Source organism: Kogia breviceps, chromosome 18 (genome assembly GCF_026419965.1).
Source record: "Kogia breviceps isolate mKogBre1 chromosome 18, mKogBre1 haplotype 1, whole genome shotgun sequence".
NCBI lineage: Eukaryota > Metazoa > Chordata > Mammalia > Artiodactyla > Physeteridae > Kogia > Kogia breviceps.
The window spans coordinates 8,516,717-8,536,860 of NC_081327.1; the positions used below are offsets into that span (position 1 = coordinate 8,516,717).

The window sequence follows — 20,144 nt, forward strand, 5'->3', positions numbered from 1 at the left end:
TAATGCAGAGGACACGGGTTCGAGCCCTGGTCTGGGAAGATCCCACGTGCCGCGGAGCAACTGGGCCCGTGAGCCACAACTACTGAGCCTGCGCGTCTGGAGCGTGTGCTCCTCCGCAACAGGAGAGGCTGCAACAGTGAGAGGCCCGCGCACCGTGATGAAGAGTGGCCCCCACTCGCCGCAACTAGAGAAAGCCCTCGCACAGAAACGAAGACCCAACACAGCCACACACAAAAAAATAGTACTTACCTTGGAATCTAGAAAAATGGTACAGATGAACCTGTTTGCAAGGCAGAAATAGAGACACAGATGTAGAGAACAAACATATGGGCACCGAGGGGGGGGAAGGGGTGGTGGTAGGATGAATTGGGAGATTGACATATACACACTAATATGTATAAAATAGATAACTAGTGAGAACCTGCTGTATAGCACAGGGAACTCCACTTTGCTGTACAGTAGAAACTGATGCAACACTGTAAAACAACTATACCCCCATTTAAAAAAAAAACAGTACTTACCTCAAAGAATTGGTGTTGTGAGGTTTAAATAAGTTACTATGTGTGTTAGAATTGTGCCCGGCACATATTAAATGTTCAGTAAATATAAGCTGTTATTTTTCAGAATTCTAGAGCCAGAGGGTAGGGATACTAAGCCCAGTGATTGTTGAAGCCCTTTGGCATTCACTCAGCATTTTTATTGAATACTTACTAGGTGCCAAGCTCTGTTCCGTGCTGGGGATAGAGAAAGTGAACACACACACACACACATCTCTGCCCTCATGGAGCTTATAAATATGTAGTGTGTTGATGATAATAAATGCCATGGAGAAAAATAAAGCAACACAGATGGGGAGGGAGAGGAAATGGAAATTTGAAATGGGATCGTCAGAGGAGACCTCACTGCTGGGATATTTGAGTTGAGACCTGGAGGAAATAAGGAGGGAGGGGGTTGTGCCAGTCTCTGAGGGGAGGGGTGTCCCAGCCAGAAAGAAGAGAAGCCCTTGGAGGAGAAGGCTTGGAGGAAGGGGTATGATTGGCATGGTGACAAGGAGGCCAGTGTAGCTGGAGCAGGCAGGGCTGAGAGGGAAATGAGGGCAGAAGTGGAAGGGACCATGGGCTTCCCTGGTGGCGCAGTGGTTGAGAGTCCGCCTGCCGATGCAGGGGACACGGGTTCGTGCCCCGGTCCGGGAAGATCCCACGTGCCGCGGAGCGGCTGGGCCCGTGAGCCGTGGCCGCTGAGCCTGCGCGTCCGGAGCCTGTGCTTCGCAACGGGAGAGGCCACAACAGTGAGAGGTCCGCGTACCGCAAAAAAAAAAAAAAAAAGTAGAAGGGACCAGATCACATAAGGTCTTCTGGGCCTTGGTGAGGAGTTGGCTCTGACTCTAAGCAAGATGTGGGGATGACAGGCAGCAGGGAGACTAGGAAGGAGGTTGTTGGATAGTCATTCATTCAACAGATAACCTGTTAAGTAAACTACTGTGTGCAGTATATCTCCTTTAAAAGATGCACCTTTTTCACCCTCCTCAAATAATTGTTAACAGTTTATGCAGTAGCCTTCTGAAACTAATCTACTCAAAATAGTCCTGAGGGCTTCCCTGGTGGCGCAGTGGTTGAGAATCCGCCTGCCGATGCAGGGGTCACGGGTTCGTGCCCTGGTCCGGGAAGATCCCACATGCCGCGGAGCAACTAAGCCCGTGAGCCATGGCCGCTGGGCCTGCGCGTCCGGAGCCTGTGCTCTGCAATGGGAGAGGCCACAGCAGTGAGAGGCCCGCATACAGCAAAAAAAAAAAAAAAAAAAATATAGTCCTGACAGAGAAACACTGTTACCATCCCTGTTTTACCTATGAGGCAGCTGAGACCCAGTGGTTTCTTGCCTCCAGTGATTCTGTGTATACATACACAAACTTGACAAAAGTCAGTTGAATTGTATACATTCTTCTGTGATGCAACAGGCTGTCACTGTCATCTTTTCATGATGATAATACATTGAGATCCATCTGTTTTTTTAAACTATATTCTCCCTTTTCTACTTTTTGGTTTTTCCTTTCAGTTTTTTTTTTCTTTTTTTAACATATACACATATTTTCCTTTCTTTTGTAAAAAGGGAGCATACAGTAAACATTGTCTTCAGCTTACTTGCTTTTACTTAAAATGTGCTAGAGCCCACTGTTTATCAGTGTATATAGAGATTTTCCTCATTTTTTTTCTTCCCTCATTCCTTTTTATAGTTACATAGTGTTTTATGATGTGGATGTATCATAGTTTATCAGCCAGTCTCCCTATTTGAGAACATTTGTGTTGATAATAGTCTTTTTTTTAAAAAAAATAAATTTATTTATTTATTTTTGGCAGCGTTGGGTCTCGTTGCTGCACACGGGCTTTCTCTAGTTGTGGCGAGCCGGGGGTACTCTTCGTTGCGGTGCGTGGGCTTCTCACTGCTGTGGCTTCTTTTGTTGTGGAGCACAGGCTCTAGGCACACGGGCTGCAGTAGTTGTGGCGCTCGGGCTTAGTTGCTCCATGGCATGTGGGATCTTTCCAGACCAGGGCTCGGACCCGTGTCACCTGCATTGGCAGGCGGATTCTTAACCACTGCACCATCAGGGAAGCCCGATAATAGTCTTTTGCTATTAGGAATAGTGCTGTAATTCATACCCTTCTTATTTGTTAATTTTGCCACTGTGACTTTGGGACAAATGCCCAATAGTCCCCCGCCCCCGGCCTTTTAAAGCACAACTCCATAGTAATCCGGAAAATGGCAGAAATATAATTTAATTAGGCCTTCTCTGATGTATTGAGTACTTAACTACGTATAGGACTCCGACTTGCCCTCCTCAGAGCTATGTTTTAGAAAGCTTGCTCTGGTGTCCAGTCTAGAGTACAGCCCTGATGGAGAGACAGGAGGCACTGAGAACAGGGAGGTGGCTGCTCTGTGTTCATTTGTTCAGTCATTCAGCAGGTGTTTGTGGTCAGCCCGTTATGTGTAAAGTACTGGAGGTGAGGCTTGGTACTCCATGAGGTACTGCCTCTGAGCTGGGAGACATCAGTCTCCCCCAGGTTGCAACCTCACGGACACATACAGTCTGATCCAGACTCTGGAAGGGGGAGGGGCTTCAAAAGACCCAACAGAGACCCAGCAGGCTAGAAAGGAGGGTTGAACCCTTTGCAGCTAGTGAGGTAAGGTGCAGAGCTTGATCTGTCTTCTCCAGGGAGTACCAGGCAGCAGCCATGGCAGGCAGCAGTGGGGACAGCATCACTCGCCGGAGCGTGGCATCACAGTTTTTCACACAAGAGGAGGGGCCTGGCATTGATGGCATGACCACGTCAGAGAGAGTGAGTATGGAGAGAGGGGTTTGGAGTGGGGAGGCACAGGCCCTGTCTTGGGGCCATCCACCTCTAGGTGGCAGAACCCAGGGAGCCCCGTCAGGGCTAGGCTGGCAAGGTGAGTACTGTCACATGCCTTTCACCTTCCTTCCAGGTGGTGGATCTCCTCAACCAGGCAGCACTGATCACCAATGATTCAAAGATCACAGTGCTCAAACAGGTGAGGGGAAGCGGGTGATGCTGGGCTAAGCGGGACAAGGGGAGCTAGGATGGGAACCTCTGGAAAAGAAGACACTGATAATAACACTAGTGTCCACAGTTAAGCACTTGGGATATGCCTGCCATGGTGCTCAGTGCTATTCGGCCACGCTGTCATTGAATTCTCACAAAAACTCTGAGGCAGGGTAATTTCTTCCCTGTTTTATAGAAAAAGAAGCAGAGTCTCAGAGCTTAAATGAGCCCAAGGTCACTCTGCTAGCAGCTGGCTGAACTAGGACTTGAGTGCTGGATTCAGACTCCAAATTCTATGCTCTTGATCCTCATATTTGCTCTCTGCCAGGGTCCTATCCAGTGGGGAAGACATGCAGGTCACAAGACAGTGAGGACCCAGAGTGGGCAGGGATGGGATGGAGGAGACCAGAGGGGTGTGGAAGCCAGAGGGCGCTCCTGACCCAGCCGAGTGGTGGGGAGTCAGGGAGAGCTTTTTAGAAGAGGGACGTCTGAGCTGAGACCTGGATGATAAGGAGAGAACCAGGCCAAGTGAGAGATGGAGAGTGTCTTGACCAGAGGGCATAATAGCTTGTACAGAAGCAAAAGAGGGCATGGGGAAATGGGGAGGCAGGTGGAGTTCAGAGGTTGGGAGGTCAGGTTGCCTGGGTGAGGACCCCAGTTCTGTTTGTTCAGCATGTGGCCTTGGGCAGTCGATTGCGCCTCAGCAGTAGAGTGGGGTCCTGACCGGGCCTCCCTCGCGGAGTGGTTGTCAGGACTATTCAGCAGTGCCTTGGGTCATAGGCAGTGAGCTTCTGGGAGAATGTTTTTGGGAAGGGCTTATTCCAAAGAGCCTGGCAGGTACAAGGGCCTCAGAAAATGTGTTCTAATTGTCATAAAATGCCTAATGAATTGTGACAGTTGAGTGGGGAGTAGAAACAGAAGGAGAGTGGAGAGAATTGCTGGGTGAGCCTCAGGAAGGTAGGAGTCCTGCAGCACTTCCCTCTTTTCTTTAGCCTCCCTCTGTAACACGTACTCACTATCCACCAGGACCTGCGCCCTGTAGCATCTTCTTATTGAAGCCTCACAACAGCCCTATAAGTTGTTTACGATTCCCATTTTACAGAAGAGCAAACTGAGACTCAGGGGAAGCCACTTGCCCAGGGCATGGTAGGAGTGGCAGAGCCAGCATTTGAACTGAGCTTATCTGCTGCCTACCCCCAATGCTGTTTTCTCCTACATGTTCCTTTCTGCACTGATTGGACCCTGGTTTTATATGTGTGTTCCTCCTTCGCATCGCCAATCTCTTTCCAGGTCCAGGAACTGATCATCAACAAAGATCCCACACTACTGGACAACTTCCTGGATGTGAGTGACCGGCAGGAGAGAAAGGGTGTGGGTGTAGGGATAAGGGAATGGATCCTGGTGCAACTCTGACCTACCTTCTTCCTGACCTTGGCAGGAGATCATCGCTTTCCAAGCAGACAAGTCCATTGAAGTGCGCAAGTTTGTCATCGGCTTCATCGAGGAGGCATGGTACGGGGCCGCGCAGAGAGCCCCTGGGAGCACCCCTGCTGGAGTCAGCCTCTTTGGCGCCTGGCCCTGCCCTGAGAGTCTTGCCCTCTGCTTCTCAGACCCATTCTCCCTCCCATGCACAGTGATTCCCCAGCAAATATTTAATAAGGTCAAAATCTTGGACTCATCCACAGTTCCTCTACTTCTCCCACACTTTCACATCTGCATCATCAGTAAGGACTATCGGCTCTACCTTCAAATTGTAAACAGCATCTGACAGTTTTTCAGCCACTTCCTTTGCTGCACTAAGTACTTCATCTGCTTTCTTATTCGATCCTCAGAATAACACTGGATTATTTGTTTGGTACATTTAACTGAAGGCAGAACTGTGACTCAGAGAGGTGAAGTGAGTTCCTAAGGTCACACAGCCAGTATGTGGCCATGCTGGGATTTTAACCCGTGTCCATAACACCATTGCCCAAATTCTCAGTCTCCACCTTTTACTGGGAGAATTTTTTTTTTTCAGTTGAGGTATAGTTGATTTATAATATTATATCAGTTTCAGGTATACAACGTAGTGATTTAGATTTTTTGTATATTATATTCTACTTAAAGTTATCGTAAAATATTGGCTATATTCCCTGTGGTGTAAATATATCCTTGTAGTTTATTTTATACATAGTAGTTTGTACCTCTTAATCCCCCTACACCTATCTTGCCCCTCCTCCCTTCCCTCTCCCCATTGGTAACCACTAGTTTTGTCCTTTTTTTTTTTTAAGTTATAGTTGATTTGTAATATTATATTAATTTCAGGTATACAACATAGTGATTCAAAATTTTTATTGATTATTACTGGGACAATTTGTGGTAAGTTTTCTGAGTTTGCCAAAAAACTTTTTGTTCGACTGATATGTATCACATAACTGCTATGTGCCAGGCATTTGTGTCAGACTGTAGGACTATAACAGTGAATAAAAACAGGTATCGTTCCTGCCTTCATGTAGCTGACAGCTGAGTTTCATATTTTTGACTGATTAGCTTAATAATTCAGATTGTAACGTGTTATGAAAATACACATTCTGAGCTCTAGGTGTAGCCTTGAATTTATTCATTCACTGAATATATATTTATTGAAGGCCTTTCATTTTTTTTCCTTCAACAAAAAATGAGACTCTGCTAGTACTCAGACTAGAAAGGGTCCCCCACTTTCGGAGCCCTCAGACTTAGGTAAACAAATTAGTAAACAAAACCAGTGATTACATAAAGCAGAGTGCTTTAAAGTAATAATGGCTAATATCTATTGAATGCTTTCTATGCTGTTCTAAGAACTTTACATGTGTTGTTGCAGTTTTCACAGCAAGCCTTGAGGTAGGAACTATTCTAAATGAGACACAGTTGCTTATCCAGATTTACAGTTGTCTGGCTCTGCTGCCCCTTACGTGAACAGCAGGGCCCTAATAATACAGAACAGTGGGGGTTACAGGACCAACCTAGACAGCGTTCGGGGGCAGCTCTGTCTGAAGGTGCCAGCTGTGCTGGCAAACAAGACAGGTGCCCACCTCCATTCCAATCTCCTGACACACTGACCCTGATTTCCCTTTCCTTGTGGACCCCAGGCTCCCATCACCTGCCCAAAGACCACCTTGACCTTTCCCTTTTTCCTCCATCCCCTAGTAAGCGAGACATTGAGTTACTGCTGAAACTGATCGCGAATCTCAACATGCTCTTGAGAGATGAGAATGTGAATGTGGTGAAGAAGGCCATCCTCACCATGACCCAGCTCTACAAGGTGGCCCTGCAGGTAAGAGCTCCCTCCCCACCGGGGGCTGTCCCAGCCTGACAGGTCTCATTTGCAGACTCATCTGTTAGAGTTCAAAACCAGCGTCAGATCAGATTCGTTATGAGCAAGACGTGCTGTTGATCTTTAGGAAAAGACAGCAAAGGGTTTCTAATGTGTAATGGTCAGGGAGTTGCCATTAACCCATCCTTCCATCCATCTGTCCATTCATTTGTGCACTCAACAAACATTCCCTGAGTACCTCCTTTGTGACCAAGATGGGCCAGCCAGGTCCACACTGTGGTGTGATGTACATTTACATTAATGAAAGGAATGAATCCATTTAATCTCTGCCACCACCTTGTGAGGTTGGCACTGTTATTCCTTTGGCTTCCTTAAGATCTGAGTCTTCATCACTCTGGGTTGTCACTATCTGTGAACCTCGTGAGGACAGGACCAGACCTGGCTTGGTCACCACTGGGTCCTGTCCCCGGCATCAGCTAGCATGGGGCCAGAGATAGAGTTGTAACTCAGTGAACATTTCCCCAATGAATGTATTCATCATCATTTATGGATCTCTGGGAGTTGGTGGAGTTGGTGATTGATGTCTTTTCCCCATCTGTCTGTCCGCCCATCCCTCCCTGGCCCACTCGCAGTGGATGGTGAAGTCACGGGTGATCAGCGAGCTCCAGGAGGCCTGCTGGGATATGGTGTCTGCCATGGCGGGGGACATCATCCTGCTGTTGGACTCTGACAATGATGGCATCCGTACCCATGCCATCAAGTTTGTGGAGGGCCTCATTGTCACCCTGTCGCCCCGCATGGCTGACTCGGAGGTGCCCCGACGCCAGGAGCACGATATCAGCCTGGACCGCATCCCTCGTGACCATCCCTATATCCAGTACAGTGAGTGCCGCCTATCAGCTGGTGCCATTTGTCAGTCACGGCCCTGGCTCTCTTCCTCCTCCTTCTCCCCCTCACCCCCTTTTTTCTTGGTTTTTTTTCATGTCTGGAGTCAGTTTAAAACAGTGCTTAGGAGCCCTGATGCTAAGTTCAAATCTCAGTGTTACCACTTACTCATGTGAGCTTGGGCAAGTTACTCCTCTCTGAACTTTACCTTCTTTTTGTAAAATGGAGGTGATAGTAGTACTCCTTTCACAAGTTTGTTGGGAGGTTCCATGAAGACGTGAGCACTTAGTAGTAAATACTAGCTAGTTTTACAGTTTTTCTAATTGCAAGTTATAGAAGTAGTACATGCACATTACTGAAATGTCAAACAATAAATATAGAGAGGTATAAAGGAAAAATCCCCCCTCCCCCAGTCCTGCTTACCAGAGATGAATACTGCTAAGAGTATTATTTTCTTTCAGACCTTTTCTATGCAAAGATATTTATATGTATATATTCATAGTTTCTGTGTCTGTTGGCCCTGTTTTTACAGAAAACAGGACCATGCTTTATACTTTCAACTGAGAGGCATTAGAGTGTAGTGGCTTGTGTTTGAATCTCTGCTCTACCATTGAGCAACTGACCTATTCTCTCATCCTCTTTCTTCATTGGTAAATTGGGGGTCATTATTATGGCATCTACTTTAGGGTGTAGGTATGAGCATTTGGTGAGTTAATGTGGCTGGCATAGTAAGCATTCCCCAAATATTAGCTCTTCTTATATGTTGTTTGACAACCTTTTTATTAAAAAATTAATTAATTTGTTAGTTTTGGCTGCGTTGGGTCTTCATTGCTGCATGCGGGCTTTTTCTAGTTGCGTCGAGTTGGGGCTACTCTTCGTTGCGGTTTGCGGGCTTGTCATTGCGGCAGCTTCCCTTGTTGCGGACCACGGGCTCTAGGTGCACAGGCTTCAGTAGTTGTGGCACGCGGGCTCAGTAGTTGTGGCTCGTGGGCTCTAGAGCACAGGCTCAGTGGTTGTGGCGCACAGGCTTAGTTGCTCCACGACATGTGGGATCTTCCGAGACCAGGGCTCGAACCTGTGTCCCCTGCATTGGCAGGCGGATTCTTAACCACTGCGCCACCAGGGAAGTCCCTTGACAACCTTTTGAACTCAACAAAATTATCTTGTTACATCTTTTCCTAACAATATCATGTTCAGATGCTACAAAATATTCCACAGTATGGTTACATCACATTCTATTTTTTATTCACTATTTCAGATAATGTGGCATCCAGTATGTTTGTGTAAGAAATGTCAAGGTATCTTTCACAGTTGTTAAGAGTTAACTTTTGGTGACTGGATCAAGGAGCGTGGTGATTAAAAAGAACTTTGAGTTCTTTGTCTGTGTGTGTACAGACCTATACATATTCAAAGTTTTACATCAGTGTAGTTCAGACAGTCAAATTCCTTATAGTTGGATATTTTAAATTATTTCTACTTTTTCACTGTTGCAAGTCCATGCTTTGAGCATCAGCTCTAAATTTTTATACTGATTAATAGTCTTATAGTCAGGCTCATCAGCCACTAAATTTTCTGTGCTTTTTCAGCCATTCACAGCCATCCATGTATGAGGATCTTTCTCCTTTTGGTCCCAAAGGCTGCCTTTCTCCCTGGAGGCCAGGGAGAAGGGGCCCTACTAACTGGTTCTCTTCTTTTCCTCATTAGATGTGCTGTGGGAAGAAGGCAAGGCAGCCTTAGAGCAGTTGCTCAAGTTCATGGTGCACCCCGCTATCTCCTCTATCAACCTGACCACAGCCCTGGGCTCCCTCGCCAATATTGCCCGCCAGAGGCCCATGTTCATGTCTGAGGTGATTCAGGCCTATGAAACCCTGCACGGTAAGTTGGTCCCCTCCTTCTCCCCTTCCTCTGTCCACAGACCGGTCTCCTCTTTTCTGAGGAAATGTGAGCTAGGTAGTGGGCCCATAAGGGATTCATCATCAATCTAGTAGGTTGTGGACACAGGGAAGGATTCTCTAGGTTAGACATGTATATTTTGGTGGTTGTATGTGACAGAAACTTGGTTCAAAGCTGATTTTAATATTGAGGTATGTGTGGGTGAAATGACCTGGTTGGTGTCTGTGAAGTACTTTAAAATACTCCAGCTCTTCCCTTCTCTCCCCCAAAAAGCAGGGAGGATCGATGTGCCAAGATCAGCAAAATATTGATGGGTACATGGTGATTCATTATACTGTTTTCTCTACTTTTGTGCATGTGTGAAAACTGAAAAGTCGGGGGTTGAGGCACGAGTGTGTGCAGATCATAAATCCCTCTCCATCTCCTGGCTCTTGTGTGTCTCTTTCCTTGGGGTAGCGAAGATGGCCCCCCAGTTGTTACAGGCTTCCATTCCATCTCCTTGGGAAAAGAATGTCTCTTCCCAGTCATTCCAGCGAAGGTCCAAGGGCTCATTGTTTCTGATTGGCCAAGAAGATATTGTCAGCCTATATCTGAACCAGTCACATGGCCAAGAGATTGCAGTGTTCTTACTGGCCCTGAGTCTCTTGCCCACTTGGACTGAGAATGGAGCCGAGGTGGTTCCCTCAAAGGAAAATGGGGGTGTTGTTGGCTGAGGAAGTGGGAAGGGATGCTGGGCAGGAAAGATTGCAGGCGTCCTCTTTCTGGAACAGGGGAGGCTTACTTGTCAAGGTGATTGTTAGACATTCGAAAGTCATTCTGGTGTCAGGGACCAACGATGAACTGTTGTGGCAGTTCGGTTGGGACATTCTGGAGGTGATTATAGCCTTCCCCAGGGCAAGCATGTTGGAATTTCTAGACCAGAGATGGAGGGAGATGAGACTATGTTTAATGAAAGGGAGGGTGAGTTTTCTCATCGTTTTAAGGTTGACTAATACTGAAAGAGACCTCTCCAGGGTTTTGAGTTATCACTTTGTACAGGGGGAAGGCCATACATTAGATCTGAGAGCCAAGGAACTTTTCCAAGAGATGTCCGCCACCACTGCCGAAGCTGAGGCTTGGGAAGTGAGGGTGGCAGGGCCCCATGAGCTCTGTCCACAGCACGAAGTTCTTGCTACTTTCCTCACAGCCAACCTGCCCCCGACGCTGGCCAAATCTCAGGTGAGCAGCGTGCGTAAGAACCTCAAGTTGCACCTGTTGAGTGTGCTGAAGCACCCAGCCTCCTTGGAGTTCCAGGCTCAGATCACCACCCTGCTGGTAGACCTGGGCACACCTCAGGCTGAGATCGCCCGCAACATGCCCAGCGGCAAGGATGCCCGCAAGCGGCCCCGAGATGACTCAGACTCCACGCTCAAGAAGATGAAGCTTGGTGAGCTGAGGAGCCGAGTCAGGCCTGGCAGGAGGTGGTGGCGGGGACTCTGACCACGTTCGAAGTGTCTAGTTATTTTCAGGAAACTGTAAGCTAAATTTACATTATAAATTATGTTGTATAAATATGGTGACATATAAGTCATATCAAAGCAAAATTACCAAAGAATGTAATACACTTACAAGTAATTATGAGTTACTTAAGTTATACAGGAAGGAATAAAATGAAAATAGTCTCTTTCATCCCACACCCCAAAAGTAACCACTGCACAAGTATTAACACTTATATTTTCTTTCAGAAATGCCTTATATGTGTTATATGTGTAGAGTTCTCCTTTCCTGTGTTTCATTTATAAATCGAGTCTCTTTTTGAAGTAATTTTTTTTTTTTTTTTGGCTGTGCCACGTGGCATGTAGGATCTTAGTTCCGAAACCAGGGATTGAACCCACATGCCCTGCAGTGGAATTGTGGAGTCTTAACCACTGTACCACCAGGGAAGTCCCTGAAGTAATTTTTTAATCGTTGTATTATTTATCAATAGTGTTGACCATGGCAACCTTCCTTACTATAAAAAAAAATATTTTTAAAGTGCTCGTTTGTTTCTAGAACATTTATGAAAGAATCGAGTTTTGGATTTCCCTGGCGGTCCAGTGATTGATACTCCGTGCTTCCACTGCAGGGGGCGTAGGTTCGATCCCTGGTCAAGGAATTGGGATCCCATGGCACAGCCAAAAAAAAAAAAATCAAGTTTTGTTTTTGGCTTTTTTTTCCACTTTGAAAAATAACTTATTTTGATATAAGGAGTGAGGTAGGGATCTATTTTTCTCCCCCTAATTAAGCACACAAAGCAGAGCGTTCTGTACCTTATTTGTTTAGGAATTATCTTGGAGTTTTTTCTATATGTGCACATGGAGATCTGCATCCTTGTAATGGTGGCATAATAGTCTATAGGGTACATGGACCACTTTAACCAGTCCCCCTGTTGGTGGACATTTCATTTGTGTCCATTTTTATAAAATATGAAGATTGCTATAGTGTACAGTCTTACATGCGTGTCAAGTCATGAGACAAGTTCCCAGTAGTGGGATTGATGGGGCAAAGAGCTTATACATTTATTTTTTGCCAACCAATTTTATTTTTCTAACTTTAAACTTTTCATTTTGAAATAATTTCGAACTTGCAGATAAGTTACAAGAATAATACCAAACACTCCTGTGTACCCTTCACAAGGTGGGGATTACACATTCCATTTAGTTGTCACATCCCTTGAGTCTCCCAAATTATTTCCTCAGCCTTCTTCTGTTTCATGACCTTGACATTGTGAAGAGTCCAGGGCGGCTGTTTGGTAGAATGTCCCTCCTCTTGGGTTTGTCTCCTCTTGCCTCCTGATTGGATTCATCTTCTGCACTTTTGGCACGAACACTGCAGAAGTGATGCCCCAACCTCCTCTGTGTGTTGTGAGGAGGCACATGATGTCAGTTTGTCTCATCATTGGTGGTGGGAATTTGATCTCTTGGTCGAAGTGATGACCGCCAGGTTTCTCTAGTGTAAAGTACCCTTTTTCCCTTTGTAAATAATAAGCTGGGAAGAGATACTTAAAACTATGTAAAATACTAGTTCTGCTTCAAACTTTGTGTGGTTTTTGGCATCCATTAATGATTGTTGCCTGCATCTATTATTACTGTAATGGTTATAAAAAGGTTTCTACAGTTTTTTAAAAAAATAACTTTATTTATTTACTTGTTTTGGGGTCTTCGTTGTTGTGCACGGGCTTTCTCTAGTTGTGGTGAGTGCTTCGTTGCAGTGCTTGGGCTTCTCATTGCAGTGGCTTCTCTTGTTGCGGAGCGTGGCTCTAGGCACACGGGCTTCAGTAGCTGTGGCTCGTGGGCTCAGTAGTTGTGGCACACGGGCTTAGCTGCTCTGTGGCATGTGGGATCTTCCGGGACCAGGGCTCGAACCCATGTCCTCTGCATTGGCAGGCGGATTCTTAACCACTGCACCACCAGGGAAGTCCCTCTTTCTACATTTATTACTTGGCATTTTGCTGTAAGGAAGAGCTTTCTTTTCTTCTCCCTACTTTATTATTAGTGTGGACTTCTGGATTCTTATTTATTCTCTGGGCTATAATCCATTATTGTTGTTATTCATTTTGTTACTCAATTGCCTTATATTTAGTAGCAGGAGCCTTTGAGCTGGCTCCTGTGTCCCTTTAATGTGTCCTGTAAGTTTTTTTGAGCATTTCTTATTTTCTGGCGTAACAAGGTGTTCTAGACTCATCATGTACTTTCCTTACCCCAGCCTTCAATCAGCCATTTGTCTAAGGAGCCCTGGTTTTTTTCCTTTTCTTTCTTTCTTTTTTTTTTTTTTTTCTGGTTTCTTTTAAGTAGGGAATCGTTTCAGAAACCAAGATGTGAGCCATGGATGTGTCCATTACTGCTGGGTGCATCTAAATTCTTTTTTTTTGGCCACACTGTGAGGCATGCGGGATCCCAGTTGCCCGACCAGGGATCGAACCCATGTGCCCTGCAGTGGAAGCTCAGAGTCCTAACCACTGGCCTGCCAGGGAAGTCCCTAAATTCTTGCTAGCAGTTTTCCAAAAAGTCACACCAGCGTATACAACCCCAGCAGTGTGGGAGTGCCAGTTACCCCATTCTTACCAGCCCTGGACATTTGTTAACTCTCTGGGTATAAATGGTATCCTAGGTCTCAGCTTGCTTTTCTGCATGTGTTGGAGTCAGGCTGCAAGTTGTTTTACATTTATTAGCTACTTGCATTTCTGTGAAGTGCCCGTTCTGTTGTGTGGGTCAGCCTTTTGTGACTGTGCCCTTGGCTAATGCAGGGTATCAGCTCTTTGTTACATGTGTTACAAGCTTGAAGACACAAAGCCTTTTCTCTAAGGTTCACGTTAGTTAGTTTTTTCCCTTGAGCTAGAACTGCTGTGCTTGTAGTCACCCAGCCTGTTATTGACAGAAGTTGTGTGCCATATCTCTGTACAGTCAGTGTTGCAGTGAATTCTCTGTACATCTTACCTTAGCTATATCTGTAAGTTTTTGGGGTAGATATTTAAAAGTGGAATTGCTGTGTTGAAGAGGTGTGCGCATTTAAAATATTGACCTACTATCAAACTGCCCTTCCAAAAGGCGATACCAGTTTACATTTCCACAGTTCACACCCCTATTAACAACTGTCACTACTAACCTTTTTATTTTTTGTCAATCATATAGGCAAATTCGCTGTCTTATTAGGATGTTTTTACATTTTCCTGATTCCTGGTGAGGTTGAGCACTGTTTCAAACGTAGGTGTTTTATAAACAATAAAGCTCTGTGAACTTATTACTTAACCTTTTTGTCTTTTGGAGCTTAGTGTGATCAGCCAGGCTGGTATGGCTTATTCCCATTTCCCAGATGAAGAGAACTGAGGCCTAGAGAGAGGCAGGTAGTTCCTCAGGGTCATATGGCACAAAGGTCTTCATCTGCTGCACTGCTCCTATTTGCTGAGGCTGCCTGGAGGCAGGGACCACTGGGGGTGCCTGGGAGGAGGGGAGGACTGCTGCCCTCTCTAGAGCCATCATCTTGTCTCCTTTTCTATCCCAGAGCCCAACCTGGGGGAAGACGACGAGGACAAGGACTTGGAGCCAGGCCCCTCAGCAACCTCGAAGGCCTCAGCCCAGATCTCAGGCCAGTCAGACACAGATATCACAGCCGAGTTCCTACAGCCTCTGCTGACACCTGACAATGTGGCCAATCTGGTGAGGATGTGTGGGGGCCATTTCCCACCAGGCAGGGAGGAAGGGTCTCTAGTCTTTTCTCTGCCCCTCTGCTCCACACTGCCCACCTTTTCCAGATGACATCAGACCTGAAAAACTTTTCTGTTTTCAGTGTTGGGAGGGTGCGGTCCGGTGAGCCTTCCTCACTTTGGATGGGCCTCTTCTTGCACGATCTTTACTCCTTCGGGAGGTTACTAGTCACTGCCCCCCCCCAGTCCCCCTTTGGGTTTTCTGAGTCTCCATCTAGACCCACGCACTCGCACTCTCTCTCCTCTCCTTCGCAGGGAGGGTCTGTTAACTGGAGGGTGAACCCTGTGACTTGTTGGCTAAGTGGTGTAGGACTGGCATCGGTGGAGGGGGATGACCAGGGTCTCCTCTGGATTTTCGAAGATGACCTGCTTCAAAGTGAAAGAACCACGGGTTTGAGTTGATGAGGGAGCTGGAGTGGTCAGGGTGTCTCACATCGGTCCTCTGGCTGGAGCAGCACCGAGACCTTTCTGTTGGGTGCTCATGGAAAATAAATACCTCTTCCCGTGCTCAACAGCAGTCACCGTCAGCTTTCCCTTCTCTCTGCCTAGAGCCTCCAAGGGGCTTAGTTGTTGGGTGATTGGGGTGGCGGGGAGTTTTCTGTCCAGCTCAGATCTCTTTGGTGAGCTCCGGGCCTGGCTATGCGGCCACCTCCTGCATCTTTCTCTCCTTGGGTGTTTCACAGGCACCTCAGACTTAACATTTCAAAACTAAACTTGTGAAATTTCTCCCCCGACTCTTCTACAGGCCCTTGGCCCCTCATGTGTTCTTGGCACACATGCCTCTCGTCCCCACGCCAGAAACTTGGGAGTTAAACTCTTTGCCTCCCCCTCAGCCCGAGTCCTTCCCCTCTTCTCCATTCCCCATGGCCCACGCCCTGTCCAGGCCCCACCCTTTTCACAGAGAGAACTACCTGCTTGTTCCCTGGCTCTGCCTTCCACTCTCCCTGTGGCAGGCAGAGGCATCTTTGTAAAGTACAAGTCATGATGCTCCCCTGCTCAGATCCCTGCCTTCCAGATAAAACTTAAATTCAACTTGCCTTAGACCCTGTCTGATTTGGCTTCCATTAACTTGTACCTTATCTATCCCTGTCACACTCCGGGAAACTGTCTTTTTCAAATTATCAGCGTGAAGTTCATAAGATTCTTTTATTTTTATAATACCTGCTGTCTCTAGTAATGTGCCACTTTTTTGTCCCTAATACTGTGTCCTTCCTCTTTTTTTGTTTATTCTTGCTGTAGATTTGGTTGGTTTCAGTCATTTCAAAGGACTGGCTGTTAAGTTTTGTTGATAATCTTTTGTAACCTTTCTGTTTTATTTCTGCTGTCTTTATTTCTTTCATGTTACTTTCTGTGAATGTTCTTCCCCAAGGTTAAATGCTTGGCTTATTAGTTTTCAGTTTTCTTTTCCAGTGTAAGCATTTAAGGATCTGATTTTCCATCTAAGTAGTGTTGTAGTTGCATCTTACACATTTTTACTTGTAGTTATTTCATTATCTTTCTGTTCTATTATTTTATTATTTAAGAGCATGCATTTAAACTTCTAAGCCTGTAGGGAGTTTGAGATTATCTTTTGTTACTGATACCTGACAGACATGGTTGTGCTCTATTAGGATACTGATTTTTTGTTTTTCATCAATTTCTGGTTCATATTATACTGTGTCAGTGAACCTCCATCCACTCGCTGGGCAGGGTACCAGCTCTGCTGCCTCTTAGCCTTTCTATACCTGGAATGTATTACCCCCCAACCCCTCGCTTGCAAGACTTCACTCTGTGTCAGTCTGATTCTGTCCCTTCTCTCAGTTCTCAGCCTATGTGCCACTGCCCCGGGGAGCCAAAGCCATCCCTGGCACCCTTTACTGTGTCCCGTGGCACCCTTTACTTCTTCTCTCGTGCACCACACTGCATCAGTACTCGTTTTGTCTCTGACTTGCGCAAGAATCTGCGCTCCATGAGAGCAGGCCCAGGTCTGTCCTAGTCACTGCCATTTCGCCAGCATTGGCCTGGGTGTGGAACGAGTGTTTGTTGAGTCAATAAGTAAGGGAAGGCTCCTTTTCCTGGGCATCTCGCAGGTCCTCATCAGCATGGTGTACCTGCCCGAGGTCATGCCCGCCTCCTTCCAAGCCATCTACACCCCAGTGGAGTCAGCAGGCACTGAAGCCCAGATCAAGCACCTGGCTCGGCTCATGGCCACACAGATGACGGCCGCAGGACTGGGGCCAGGTGAGTGTCACATGGAGCTGACCAGGACCAGGGGTTGGCACTGTGGCCACTGGGTTCTCCTTAGTGGAAGAGCACCTCTTTGTAGTGCTGCAAATGGAAAATCATGCGATCTTAGGCGTAAATAGTTACAGGTCCAATAGATACAGTGACCACTCAATAGTTTCAGGCCCTGGGCTTTGAAATCCAGCAGACCTGGGTTTGAGGTCTGAGTTGAACTAGACCACCTCAACCACTTAATAGCTGTGTGTCTTTGGTTAAGTTACTTAACCTCTCTGATCCCCAGGTGTTCTCCCATTCTAATAGTACTACTGAGGTATAAATTATGTACAGTGAAACACACAGCTCTTAAGTATACACTTTAGTGAATTTTCACAAAGTGAACACACCAGTGTAGCCACCACTGAGATGGAGAAGGACTGTTACCTGCACTCTGGAAAATTCTTTCTTGCTCCTTTCCAGTTGACACTCAAAGCATCCCCTGTCCAGAGACAACCACTGTTCTGACTTCTGTCTCCACAGATTAGTTTTTTCTAGTTTTGAACTTCTTATAAATGGAATCATAGAGTCTGGCTTATTTTGCTCAGCATAAGGTTTTGTTTTGTTTATAAATTTATTTATTTATTTATTTATTTATGGCTGTGTTGAATCTTCGTTGCTGTGCGGTGGCTTCTCTTGTTACAGAGCATGGGCTCTAGGCGCGCGGGCTTCAGTAGTTGTGACACGCAGGCTTCAGTAGCTGTGGCTCGCGGGCTCTAGAGCGGCAGGCTTAGTAGTTGTGGCGCACGGGCTTAGTTGCTCCGTGGCGTGTAGGATCTTCCTGGATGAGGGCTCGAACCCGTGTCCCCTGCATTGGCAGGTGGATTCTTAACTACTGCGCCACCAGGTAAGTCCCATCAGCATAAGTTTTTGAGGTTCATCCGTGTTGCTACGTGAACCAAGAGTTTATTTTTTATTGCTAAGTAGTCTTCATTATGTGAATAGGCCACGTTTGTTTATCCACACTCCTCTGTTGATGGACCTGTGGATTGTTTATAGTTTTTGGCCATTGTGAATAAAGCTGCTGCAAACATTTGTGTACAGATGTTTTGATGCACATGTGCCCTCATTTATCTTGAGTTTATACCAAGGAGTGGAATTGTTGAGTCGTGAGTTTGGGTGTGTTCAGTGCTATTCGAAACTGCTCATCAGCTTTCCAAAGCGGCAGTACCATTTACTACTCCCACCGGCAGTGAGTGGACATTTCTGGTTTGAGTCTCCGTTGTTGTATTGCAAAATGGAGATGAAAAAGGTACCTGCTCCAGAAAGCCATTTTGCAGATTTAAATGAGTTTTGTGTGTACAAGGCTTAGAGTAGAGCCTGTCTCACAGGACGTCCTTGGGTGGGAGCGGGTGGGTCTGACGTGCCAAGAGCCCATTTGCTGCCTCCCCCTCAGGCGTGGAGCAGACCAAACAGTGCAAGGAGGAGCCCAAGGAGGAGAAGGTGGTGAAGCCGGAGAGTGTCCTGATCAAGCGGCGCCTGTCAGCTCAGGGTCAGGCCATCTCGGTAGTGGGCTCCTTGAGCTCCATGTCCACTCTGGAGGAGGAAGCGCCCCAGGCCAAGAGGAGGCCAGAGCCCATCATCCCTGTCACGCAGCCCCGGTGAGTCCCCTTGCAGGTGCTGGTGCAGGACTAGAGGCCTGGTTCTTGGTGTGTGTGTGTGACAGACAAAGACAGATAAACAGAGATCGGTCTGGATGAGGGTCTGTCTGATTCCAGAGTCAATGCCCTAACCACTAAGGCTTAGCTATTGTTTTCTTTTAGAAAAAACACCCCTTACTTATATCTAAAATTGGGATGGGATGAGAGTATCTCTCTCTAAGGATGAGGGAGAATTAAACGAGTTCACAATGATGGTTAGATGATTAAATCAGGTAACTCTTGGGGTGGACAGTGATCATGACGTAAAAAGCACTTAGCATGATTCCTGGCACTTCCTGGGAAGTGCTGCTGGTTGTTGCTGTCCTCGTCCTCATCATTACCTGCCTTAAAGACCACAAAATCCAGCCAGTCCCTGCCCTGTCCCCAACCAAGGCTTGCTAAGAAGGCCCTGCCTGATCTGCTGCCCCTCCAAGCTCTCCATTCCCCTTCCCCCCTCCTCCAGTCACACCAGCCTCTTGGTATTTCTTGAACAGCCAAGCAGGTTCCCACTTGAAGGCCTTTGCACCTCCTGTTCCCTCTGCCTGGAAAGCTCATCCTCCAGATATTTGTGCATCTTATTCCCTCGTTTCATTCAGATCTCCAGTCACACGTTGCTTGCTCCTTATAGAGGCCTTCCCTGAGATACTGTTTACAAAACCAAAATAGCATCCTCTTCCTTCCCATCACCCTGTGCCCTGCCGTGCCTCAGAGTCACAGGGGAGTTGGAGAGACAGTGTGGGGGTTGTCTCTGTATGTATGGCCTGGGGTGGCCCTGGGCTCCAGAAAGGATGTTCCGAGTCACCGTGTCCCTGTCCCTACTCTCCCACGTAGGCTGGCAGGTGCCGGCGGGCGCAAGAAAATCTTCCGTCTTAGTGATGTGCTGAAGCCCCTGACCGACGCCCAGGTTGAGGCCATGAAGCTGGGCGCTGTGAAGCGGATCCTGCGGGCTGAGAAGGCCGTGGCCTGCAGCGGGGCAGCCCAGGTGTGCCTCTGTACCCCCCAGCCATCCTTCCAGTCCCTCTCCCCAAGAGTCTACCTCACATCCCAGCAGAGACAGGCCCCAGGGTCAACCTCCCTGGCTCCAGATTCCAGCCCTGCCGTTCACTGGCCACTTCTCCAAGCCTCACTCTGTCATCCCATAAAACGAAGAGATAGCAGCTCCACACAAGTGACAAGGAGGAAGAAATGTGTGGACACGCATGCGCTCTCACTCAGCACAGGGCGGCTGCGAGGAAGAGCCCTGCGAGTGCGGGCTGCCGTGATGCTCTTTCTTCCTTGTGGTTGACAGTGTTCTTGTTCTTTAGCTTCAGAAACACTTACACACTTGCTTTAAATCCTGATTCTGCCACTTCCTGGGATTGTAACCTCAGTCAAGCGACTTTTTCCCTATTTTTTTGAAGTTT

The 20,144-nt window shown here is 47.0% G+C and overlaps 1 protein-coding gene across 1 annotated transcript in view; it reads left to right on the top strand.

The window, feature by feature from the left end:
* Positions 1-20,144, top strand: part of SYMPK (symplekin scaffold protein) — a 36,862-nt gene that overhangs the window by 1,534 nt on the left and 15,184 nt on the right. The window contains exons 2-13 of the mRNA XM_059045196.2: positions 3,209-3,332; positions 3,478-3,543; positions 4,845-4,898; positions 4,993-5,066; positions 6,720-6,846; positions 7,479-7,728; positions 9,436-9,606; positions 10,811-11,050; positions 14,644-14,798; positions 16,915-17,065; positions 18,498-18,702; positions 19,573-19,723. Coding sequence (XP_058901179.1) covers positions 3,228-3,332; positions 3,478-3,543; positions 4,845-4,898; positions 4,993-5,066; positions 6,720-6,846; positions 7,479-7,728; positions 9,436-9,606; positions 10,811-11,050; positions 14,644-14,798; positions 16,915-17,065; positions 18,498-18,702; positions 19,573-19,723 — 1,749 coding nt within the window. The 5' untranslated portion in view covers positions 3,209-3,227. The remainder of the gene's footprint in view (positions 1-3,208; positions 3,333-3,477; positions 3,544-4,844; positions 4,899-4,992; positions 5,067-6,719; positions 6,847-7,478; positions 7,729-9,435; positions 9,607-10,810; positions 11,051-14,643; positions 14,799-16,914; positions 17,066-18,497; positions 18,703-19,572; positions 19,724-20,144) is intronic.